Source organism: Hibiscus syriacus, unplaced genomic scaffold (assembly GCF_006381635.1).
Source record: "Hibiscus syriacus cultivar Baekdansim isolate YM2019G1 unplaced genomic scaffold, ASM638163v2 tig00008145_pilon, whole genome shotgun sequence".
Taxonomy (NCBI): Eukaryota; Viridiplantae; Streptophyta; class Magnoliopsida; order Malvales; family Malvaceae; genus Hibiscus; species Hibiscus syriacus.
Window position 1 is genome coordinate 87835 of NW_024062153.1, and position 12149 is coordinate 99983.

Below are 12149 nucleotides of genomic sequence, written 5' to 3' on the forward strand. Positions count from 1 at the left end.
TTTTAATTATGTGTTTTTACTTGTTTTACAACATGGTATTAGTAGCTTCTGACATGGGTGCTTCTTTGTTGGCGTTTTGACGATCTGTGACCCGTTTTCATGGCTGCAAGTGAAGGAGCTTCTCTCGACTCTGGGGTTACTGGTTTTGCGGTGTTGTTTCCTCCTGGAAAGGTCTTCACCAACAAGAAAATCAGTGTGGTGCTTGATGAATATAACTTTTTTCTTTGGAAGCAACAAGTGATGCTTGTTGTTCAAAGTCATCGAATTGAGAAGTTGTTGACTGGTGTTGTTCAACCACTGCCTGCCATGGTGGAAGGAGATGATGGGTTCCTAGTGGAAAATGAAGATTATGAGGTGTTCATGGCTCAAGATAGTTCCTTAGCCTCCTGGTTACTTTCTACTATAAGTTCATATTTACTTCCTCGGCTAGTGGGAGCGGGGAGTCTACCTCAGAAATTTGGAAAACGGTAACAACGTTCATTGTGAGCAAATCAACCACCACTCTCATGAATCTACACTACAAGCTGAAGACAGTTAAGAAGGGTGACCTTGGCATGCGAGGTTAAATTTCTCACGTGAAAGAGATTTACGATGCACTAGCTGCATGTGGTTGCCCCATCTTAGAGTTTGAGCACATTGCCACATCCTTAACGGTTTACTATCGAAATATCATCCTTTTATTGTTGTAATCACAGTGAGTCGTGAACCTTTAACTTTGCAAGGTATTGTTTCTGTACTTTTTTATGTAGAGACACAATAAAAGAACTTTGATCAATTTGATAATCTTCATATAAGTGCTAATGTTGCTCAGGTTTCCACTGGTTCCTCTACTAATGACAAGACACCTTCTGGTTCCAATCCACGATCAGGTAGGTCAGGAAGACCTCTAAGTGCTTCTGGTGGTCGAGGCTGAGGCCGTAGCAAACTTCAGTGTTAATTTTGTGGGAAAACTGGCCATGTAGTTAATCAATCATAATATCACATTGATGAGTCTTTCCATGGTGTCTTTTCTTATGGATACAAGGGATCGTCTAACAATGTAGCTGCGAACTTGTGTCATCACAACTCTGGCTCGTCAGGTTCTGGGTGCTGAGGATCTAGTTATGGCCATGGAAACTCATCTTCACCTGACAAGATGACTGCTTGGTGTGTTGACTTGGGTGCTTCGCATCACGTTACAGCTAATGTTGGGAAACTCACTGATAATATTGGTTACTCTGGGCCTGGTAAGTTACTAATGGGTAATGGTAACTTCTTGCCTATCAATAAAATTGGTCATACTTCTTTGCATTATGGCTCTCGTTCTTTACGACTGTCAAACTTGCTTCATGTTCCTCGCATTAAAAAGAATCTTATCTCTGTTTCTAAGCTTGCTCGTGATAACCGAGTTTTTCTAGAATTTCATGCTCATAGCTGCTTAGTGCGCGATGAATATATGGGAGTTGTGGTCATGCGTGGGGGTGGAATCTGATGGTTTATATGAATTTCATTCTTGCTTGTCCAATGAAGACTCTCAACTTATGGCGAATTTGGCTAGTGGATCTAAGCTTACTTATGATATTTTCATGATTATTTGGGTCATCCTTCCATGTTGTTTTACAAATGCTAAGATTCACTTGTAATAATTATTCTTTGAGAAATGTTAATAAAGCCAAGTCTTCTTTATGTACTGCTTGCCAAATGGGCAAAGGTCATGCTTTACCCCTTTCCTCGGTCCAACACTGTTTACACTAAACCATTTCAAGTTGTGTTTATAGACCTTTGGGGTCCTTCACATATCCCCTATAATGGATTTAAGTATTACTTATCCTTTGTGGATGGTTTTTCTAGACATACATGGTTATACCTTCTAAATGAAAAAAGTGATGCTATCAAGGTCTTTCATCTGTTTAAACAGTTGGTTCATACTCAATTCAACTCTAAAATCTTAGCTATTCAAAGTGATTAGGGTGGATAATATCGTCAATTGGTTAATGTTCTCTTACAGGCTAGGATTCGTCATTGAGTAACTCGCCCTCATATGTCTCAGAAAAACTGTGTTGTGGAAAGAAAGCACTGACATATTGTGGAAATGACTCTCACTCTTCTTGATCGAGTCTCTTTGCCTTACAGATTCTGGTCTTATACAGTTGTTACAGCTGCCCACCTTATTAATCGACTGTCCATATCAGTTCTAAATGGTTATACTCCCTTCGAGAAGTTATTTAATCAAATACCAACTTATGATCATTTACGGGTGTTTGGGTGCCTTTGTTTTCTTTATACTCAACCATTTCAATTTCACAAACTATCCTTTCACTCCTAGGCTTGTGTTTTTCTTGGCTACAGCCTATAACATCGAGGCTACGTTTGTTTAGCATCGGATGGCAGGGTCTTTATCTCTCGTCATGTTGTTTTTGATTAAGGTGCCTTTCCTTATTCTGATAAAAAAAAGTTACCTTCATTCAAAATCTATCCTATACAGACCCCGAGTTCTACATTGATGGTAGTTTTTTGGAGCTAGTCATATCCTTGACAATTATTCTCGATCTTAAAAGGAAATTCCACCTAATGTTTGTGCTTAACAAATCAACAACTCTACTTCCTTTAGAAGTTCACCTGTTACTAATGCTGCTCAACATTCTCCTGTCTTGACAATAGATAATAATCAAGCCCAATCAGTAGTGCATCATACAAGTGATAGCATACTTACTGTTGAAGTTCAACCATGTAATGATGTCGTGAATGTTCATCCCATGATAACAAGAAGCAAGCTAGGTATTTTCAAACCCAAGGTTTTTTTTCAGATGATGTTATCTCCTTTGAAGAAGAGGTAGAGCTAACATCGATTTGTCAAGCTGTTACTGATCCAGTATGAAAACAAGCTATTCTTGATGAGTATAATGCTCTCTTGAAAAATTCTATATGGCATCTTGTATCTCTTCCAACCGATCACGTGGCCATTAAGTGTAAATGGTTATTCAAAATCAAACGCAATGTTGATGGTACTATTGCACGACACAAAGAACTATTGGTTTCCAAAGGATTCTCATAAGTCCCTGGGTATGATTTTGGGGATACACTTAGTCTTGTTGCACGGTCGTCTGTGGTAAATGTTGTGTTATCCATGTCTATTTCAAATAACCGGGTGTTGCGACAAGTTGACGTTAACAACGCATTCCTCAATGGAGAACTGAGTGAGGAAGTGTTTATAATCCAACCTCCTTGTTTTTGAATAACAATCTCTTGATGACAAACTGTTAGTATGTAGATTGACAAAAGCTCTGTATGGCTTAAAGCAAGCCCCAAGGATGTGGTATATAAGATTAGAATAGTATCTTGTGCAGCAAGGGTTTAAAGAATATGTTGTTGATGTCTCTTTGTTTATCAGACGTTCTGGAGGCACCCATGTATTCATTCTCATCTGTTGATGCCATTATTGTCACCGGTGACTCCAAGAGTGTGGTTGAAGATGTAACACACATTTCCCGTATACGTTCCTGTACACAAGACACAAGTGTCACATGACTTTTAAAAACATTTTCTTATTTATAAACCTGTAAAATTTTGTTTCAAAATTTTAAACAAAACATTTTTAATATAAGGTAAAAATCATTCGTTGTAAACTATTACAAAGTTATAACTTAAATACATTATAGAACATTTTTCTTAGATTTATATACATGTCATCTAATTATCACAAGAAGATCTGATTTCCCTATAGTTACTTATTAGACAACCTTGGATTGATGTTTCTTGTTGCACTCCTTACTCTGCTAAGTATGTTCTTTTACCTACGCGTGAAATCAATACACATTAAGTATTTACTTAGTGAGGCATAATATTGTAAAGAAACTGCAATTTATACATAAGTATATCATGGCTATTTAATTACAAGCTAAATTGCATACTTCATAAGGATCATATAAATATGTCTCAGTTAAACCAAATTTCTTTCCTACATTCATCTAAATTATTCTTAGTATGCCCAACATACCTATCTTCCTGTATATTTTCCCAGTTATTATTTATTTTCCCAATATATGTTAAATGAGAAATTAATGTACATGTATTGTACCGAAGTGCCAAAATGGTCATTTATCTTTTATAAATACCATGAGTGGCATCTTTTATACCGTTAATCCACCTTTATGCATTTTCATTTGTGGCATCATTTCATGACGATAATGCACCGTTATGCATTTTCAATTTGTGGCATCCTTTCATTCCAATAATACACCGTTATGCATTTTTATTTGTGGCATACTTTCATGCCGATAATGCATCGTTATGCATTTTCATTTGTGGCATCCTTTCATGCCGATAATGCACATTTTCATTTGTGGCATCCATTCATGCCGATAATGCACCGTTATGCATTTTCATTTGTTTTAGAGCAGGTCATACCCTAAAACTTATTCATAATATCATTTCTATATACATTATGACAATATACCAAAATGCTATAAAATATACATTTAACAAAACATTCGAGATTGACTCATTGTGAGTTTTTCTCCTTTTATACAAGTACAATAAATGCACTCACCTTATAAGCCTCACTAATAAGTTGCAATGATGTCCAACTATTCGACAACTTTGTCTTTGCCTTTTTCTTGCATGACTCAAGAGCTTGGTTAGGATCTACACAAGCATCTATTAAAGACACATACCATACCAATGTTAGTATATTCCCTAACATTTATACTTTAATAATACTCAAAAGTACTATTATTTTTAATTTCTATTACAATTTCAACCTATCTTACAATTCCAGGCTCAATACTATCGGTACCCCTACCATGGTATCGATACTTCTATACTATGGTACCGATACTCCCTTTCAGTATCGATACCATTTATGCATTCTAGAATCTATGGTATTGACCCTTTTCTCTTAGTATCAATACCCACAACAGTATCGATAATAATTGCATCAGTATTGATATTATTCATCGTAATTATTCAATTTTAAACCTATAGTATCGGTACTGTTCTTCTAGTAACGATACCCCAACCCATATTTTCCAATTTTTAGCTCAAATTTTACTAAATTTTTGGTTAAAACTCTTACTTTTACCTCAAATAATACCCTTAAACTTAACATCACTTAACCCAACTAATTTTACTCCATTTACCAAAGAACATCTCGAACTAAGAATCATGCTACTTTTTCTATAATGTTTTTAATCACATCCAAGGCTTCTAATATCTTCTTTTTTTTTTCTTTGGCAAGTCAATTCTACTAGTAAACCTCAATAAAAACTCATATTTCAACATACCATTCAAAAACTCATTTTCTTCAATCTCAAATAAATCATCTATTTCTTAGTTTTAATCCTTTTAACCCTTCCTTAAGCTTCCACATCACTTAAGGTTTCATGAACAAACCAAAAACGAAAGGAAAAACTAGTTAGTTGAAGCCTTACCTTTGACTTTGGAGGAGAGCACGATCATGGGGAGGAAGAAGAGTAGATAACTTAGTTTTGTTTTTCCACTTTCCCTTTTTCCCCTTTCTTAAATCCCTAATAAAATGAATTTTAAATTCATTTCAATCTAAAGGACCAAAATGCCCTTTTATTATTCTATTCTTACTAATTGGTCTTAATTAAATCATTTCTTATACTTTACCATTTATTCAATTTAATCCTCCTAATTTTTTTAAACCCTTTCAAAATAATCATTGGCCTAATATTTGAGGTATTACAGAAAAGGTTATTCACTGTATTGGTGATCAATTTTCTTTGAAAGATTTTGGTGACTTATGATTCTTTTTGGGCATTGAAGTTACCAGAACTCATGATCATCTAGTGCTTCTCTAACGAAAATTTATTAAAGAGTTGATAGAAAAAAAAACAAAATGGATGAAGCAAAGCCAGCTCCATCACTGATGGCAATTTTTTCCAAGCTCACAGGTGAGTCTGGTAAAATGCTTGATGATCTTTAGTTCTGTAGAAGTATCATTGGAGCTTTACTCTATCTAACACACACTTGTCTAGATATAACATTTAGAGTTCATGGAGTTGCTCAATACTTGTATGCCACATGTGAAGGACATTGGATAGATGTAAAGATAATTTTACGGTATTCATATGGCACACTTCATTATGGACTTGTGTTTAAGGAAGGATCTCCTTCGAAGGTAATCGCTTTTGCTGACGTTTATTGGACGAGCAATGCCGATGACCACCGATCAATGATTGGTTCCTGCGTATTCCTTGGCATTAATATAATCTCTTGGAGTTCTAAGAAGCAAAGAACAGTTGCTAGATCAACCACTGAGGTAGAATTTCATAGTATTGTAGATGTGGTCTCTAAAGTTGTCTGGGTTAAGACTTTGCTTGTTGACATGGGTCAAGAAACGAATATAATACCTGTAGTATGGTGTGACAACACAAGAGAAGTAGTAATGAGTGCTAACCCTATGTTTCATATGAAAATGAAGCATGTAGAGCTTGACATGGGCTTTGTTTGTGAGAAGGTATAGGGAAAAAAGCTTAATGTAAATTACATACCTACTGGTCATCAAGTTACTGATGACTTAACCAAACTGTTGACTAAATCATCTTTTGTAGAGTTTAGACAAAGGGTTCGTGTCATGGAAGAACCTGAGAAGTAGGGAGAATGTTGAGCCAATATAGAGTTATGTTGTGTGGAGAGTTGGTTAGTGCTACGTGTGAAATCTGTTGCATGAGCTGACAAGTTTGTTATAAAGTAAATGACAATGTTATAATTCTATAAAGAATCTAAATCTATAAGATAAGTCCTTGTGTAAACTAGAGAGAAATCAATGAGAAATACATTTTTTATTTTATGTTTTTACTTGTTTTACAACAATGAGAATATGAGGCATTATTTATTACACGTGTAATCTTTACATGGTATAGGTGAAAGCCTCAATTTTCTCTCTTTTTTTTTAAAAAATTTTTCCTCGATCCTTTAGGTCTTCATTTTTCTCTGTTTGTTCCCAATTTTTTCTCCATTTTCCATGTCTTGGTATGAATTTGTTGATTTTAGAATTCTTCTTTATCTATATCTTTTTAATATGCCTAAAATGATTATTGTTTCTCACCAATTGACAAAAATTGAAACATATACTCTTGGGAGCCATTTGATGAGGATTGTATTGTTAGCTAAAAAATAGGGTTTGTTGATGGTGACTATTATTGTGAGATTATGGGGTAGCCTTATAGTCATAGTGGGATCGCTGTAACGCGATTGTTCTTTCTTATATTCTTAGCATGGTGAGCACTAAGCTTTCTGCGGGTTTGGTGTTTGTGTCTACAACTACGTTTGTATGGAAGGATTTGAAGGAACGATCCAGTAACATTGATGGATCGCATATATTTTTTCTTCATCAAGATATCACTTTATTCACGCTAGGTGACTCATCTATTTCTACTTATTTCACTCGTTTAAAAATTCTTTAAGATGAGTATTCTTCTTTAGTCCCAATTAGTTCTTGCAATTGTGAGGAATCGAGACAAAATTTGTAGCACATTCATCAACAACGTTTGCTTAAGTTTTTAATGAGTCTTAATGAAACATATACTGCTATAGTGAGTCAAATCCTTATCATGTATCTCATTCTTTCTGTCAATCATGCCTATTCTATGGTAGTACAAGGAGAATCCCAACACATTTATTCATCAAGAATTTCTCTTATCTTTGATTCAATTGCTATTTATTCTAATTTTTCTATTACTCGTCACGATCGATTTAATGGTGTCTACTAGTTTTGTAAAATTAAAGGTCATACAAGGAATCAATGTTATCATCTCAATGGTCCCCTTGATTTTAAATTTACTAAACACAAGGGTGTTCCTACGACCATAGTAGTAAAATCAGAGGTTCCTGAAACATCTGTTTAAGTTTCTGAGTCATATTCTGCAATGGCAACTACCTTGAAAATAGAGCAGTATAATTAACTCATAGGATTATTAAGTAAAGGCAATCCTTCTGAACCTGGTGCTTTTACTGCCAACTTTGCATGTATGATTTCTAGATGTTTACCTGCTGAGTCTAGTTCAATTTCATGTATTCTTAACATTGGTGCTATAGACCATTTATTATCTAATGTTCAATGCTTGATTAATCCTATTTTATGTTCTTCGGGATTTGTTCATCTCCCGAATCTACCACCCTTCGTATTACACATATTGGTTTGATTTCTATTCAGTGTTTTAAAAGGCACGAGGCGTTCAAAGGCGATTAGCTACCCGAGAGCCTCAATTTTTGAGGTGCTTTGAGGCAAGGGATTCACGTACGCGAGGCGCTTAATTTTACAAAACATTTGTAAATATTTTATAACCATACCTCAAACACAAAACAACTTAATAATTAACTTAATAAGAAAAAACACCAAGTAGCATATGTCATATTGTATCTCAAAAAGACAAATAAAAAACATTATCAATAATCAAAATGCCTAAAACTTGTCTTCATCATCATCATAATCAACATCAATCCAAGCACCTCCTCCCCTATCATCTTCGAAAAGTCCAATATCCTGTCTATCTCTTAATCGTCTTCAATCAATTTAGTCCAGTAGAGGGCCTTCTACGAGTGGAGGTTTGGGCAACACCCTTTCCTCTATCTCTTGATGAACTTGATATAGATGTTATTCTAGTGGAATAAGTAGCTTGAGATGCCCCCGAAAGCTTTATCAACAACAGACCATGTTAAATCATCTCCATCAAAGACAAATTCGTCATCCTCACCATCTTCATTGTCCATATGGCCCATCAACCACTTGTTGCTTTCATCTATTTCCTTCAAAATAATAGGATATGTGGTGTCCTTTCTTTGATATCTCCGTCGCAAAGCACGATTAAACTTGAAATACACCATGTCATTTAAATGACTTTGTGCCAATCTATTTCTCCTTTTTGAATGAAGTTGTTGAAAAACGCTCCAGTTCCTCTCGCAACCCGTAGCACTACAAGTTAGGCTAAGAACTCAGATTGCAAATTTTTGTAATTCCGGTGCTGAGGCTCTTTATGTAAACAACCAATCCGATGTTAACATATAAATAAATCAAAATTTAATTTTGTGAGGTATGATATATATATATATTATACATATATGCGTCTGTGTGTATGTTTTTTACCTGGAGCTCTTTTCTTTCTTTGTCTTATAGCCATCGGATTGCCAAAAAGACCTTGGGCATTTTGATACAAGTCTAATTGTTCCCCAATCTTATCTTGAGTGCTCAAATCAGGTACCAGCCTTTGAATGCAAGCATACAACCCGTTCATAACCTCTGCACACATTTCATTCTCTGGATTCTCGTAATACATTTCCGGATTTAAAAAAAAACCCGGCTGCATGCAATGGCCTATGAAGTTGGCAATCCCACCTTGCATCAATATACTCAAAAGCTTTCTTATAGTGTTCTTCTTTGTGTAAGAAACTAAGAGCGATAGTCTATTTAGCCATATCTATAGACTCAGATATATCCCATGGCTGGCTTTTTGTTTCCATCTACCATTCCCAATACCTTGACAATAGGTCATGTCAACTTCAAAACATACACTATATTTCTCCAAAAGCGTTCTTGCAAAATAATTGATGTTAGTCTCTTCCCAGTAGGATCCTTTGACCAAGTGGTATTGTTCCATTCTGGAGAAGTGATCATCTTTCGCAAATTGTTTTTTTGCTTATGCATCTGGGCGAGAGTGATGAACGATGCTGCAAATCTAGTGATTGTGGGCCTATGTAGGTTTCTTTGATTTGTAAACCTCCTCATCATGTTGACAATGGCAACATGGTTATAGATATAACCATTCATGAAGATGGCACTTTTCAAAGTATTCCTAAAAGAGAGAGAAATAAAAGATTAAAGGGAGAAGCAAGAATATTCAAAACAAGTAACTATGTAAGCATATGTTAATTGTTTAGTATATTGTATACCTACCTGCTTTAACATAATTAGATGCATTGTCTGTCACCACTTGCAATACATTCTCCTCTCCTATCACTTCCACCATATCATCAAACATTTTAAACAATGTGTTTGCATCCTTTTTAATTTTTGAGACATCCAACGATTTTAGAAAGACCGAACCTTTAGGAGAATTCACTAAAAAGTTCACGATATCTTTCTGAACAGTTGAATCATACCATCGATCTAGAGAATTGAGCAACCTTTTAAGCCCATTCTTTCTTGTAATTTCAACGTTTTGGGTGGATTCTACCTCATTTAAGCAAAGGAACTCTAAGCTCATGCATGCTTGATGATTTGAATCCCGGGCCAAATTGAGCAACCGCTTCCATTGCATGTGAAAGTATCATAAGACGCCTCGTTAAAGGTAGCCCGCATCGTAAAACCAGCGAGCTATCTCTACAAGCCTTGTCCCTAAGGTCTTTCGATACACTTCGTTTATTTTGTTGTTTCCCACCTTTTCTACCTTTGAGTATGTCTTCTGGTTTTTTAGCGAAAAACTTATCCATGGGACCTTTTTGTTTTGTTTTTTTAAGAGGGGGAACCTTGCTACCTCCTTCTCCCGCACCATCATCATTCTCTTCATCGTACTCATCAACTTCCACTTCATTCGTTGGGAAACGTCGGTATTTTTCCACTTTCTTTCTGGATCATGTAGTCTTACTTCACACACATGATCGGGACACTTGGGGCATCATTTAGAATTTTTAAACCTCTGATTAAATGTTGTTTTACTCAGTATACTCCTCTAGTAGTGGTTTTCCACAAATTTGCAAGTAAATCTAGATTCGTGGGTCAGGTTACTATTTCCTCCCCGGATCAATAGCATCATGAACGGAACTGGTAGCATTGTTGGTGGCCATTTTAGAAAAACAATCTAATAAATTACAGTGAAGCAAATTAACCATGTAGAAGTCGAGGGGAAAAGAAAAGAAGATTGCATATTACATACACTACAGTGATACAAATTTAAAAATTAAGACTTACTTTAATGGAGAAAATCAAGAAAGGATATAGGAGAAACTGAGAAAGGAGCCTGCTTTCAACTTCAATGTAGAACAATCGTTGAATTAAGCATGAATGGAGGATGGAGAAAGAAAAATTTAGGAGGGAAAAGAAGCTCCAGGGTATGCATCGGAGAAACTAGAGAGCTTGGATCATGATTTATAGACATACAATAATTAAAAAATTGGAAGTTAGAAGGTCAAGAGACGGTTCAAATTTCCAGGAATACATCGATGTAAGTAATCTGCATTTAAAAGGTCTGACTGTTGGAAGAAAATTGAGCCCAGAGCATAAAATCTAAAGCTCAATCTGAAATGTGTCATTGTACGTGAATCGCTAAAAGCATCGCCTCGTCGCCTCCGACGGCTGAATCGCCGCCTCATGTACTCGCCGTCGCCTTGGTGGTCGGAGGCTTTCTTCTAAATGCCTCGACTCGCCTAGCGCCTCAAAGTGCCTCAGGCGCGCTTTTTAAAACACTGTTTCTATTGGTTCCATACATGTGTTACATGATATTCTCTATGTGAATAGTTTTACTCACAACCTATTATATGTTTTAAGGAAAATTACAAATTTGAACTGTGTGGTTCAGTTTTATCATGATTTTTATGTCTTTTAAGATCTCTTTAGTGGTAAGATGCAGATGATTGGTAGGAAAAGAGGAGGTTTATATGTTCTTGAGGTGTCTGAATTGTTTGTTCCTTGTTCTTCATTTTTAAAATATTAAATATGTCATGTAATCCTTCTTCCCAATGTATGTTTTCCTCTGTTAATAAAACCTCGATGTGGTATGCACATTCGGGGCATGCTTCTTTTTCAAAATTGTACAATATTCCTTTGCTTGCTGATTGTAATTTTAATACTTCTACAGTGCATACTTGTTCTATTTTCCCATTAGCTAAGTAAACTAGGTATCTATTTTCATCTAGTCAGTCTAGGTTAGAAACATTCTTTTAGTCAATTCATGTAGATTTATGGGGTGCTTATCGAGTATCTACTCATAGTGAACATTGAGTTTTTCTTACAATAGTTGATGACTGCACTAGGATGACATGGATGTATCTGTTTATACTTAAATTTGATACCATTATTTCCTTAAAAAGTTATTTTCTTTCATTCAAAATCAATTTTAATCAAATGTTAAAATCATTTGAAGTAACAATGTGTTGGTTATAGATTATGTCAGTTAGAAATCCTAAAATATTACGCTGGTAGTTTTCGTTTT

The 12149-nt window shown here is 35.4% G+C and overlaps 1 protein-coding gene across 1 annotated transcript; it reads right to left on the reverse strand.

Moving 5' to 3' along the window:
* Positions 1-9490: 9490 nt before the first annotated feature.
* On the reverse strand, positions 9491-9980 carry LOC120201987. Its single transcript, XM_039202487.1, has 2 exons — positions 9892-9980; positions 9491-9794 (listed from the first exon to the last, which is right to left on the reverse strand). Exons 1-2 carry the CDS (start codon positions 9978-9980, stop codon positions 9491-9493), a joined length of 393 nt encoding a protein of 130 aa, XP_039058418.1.
* Positions 9981-12149: the final 2169 nt, after the last annotated feature.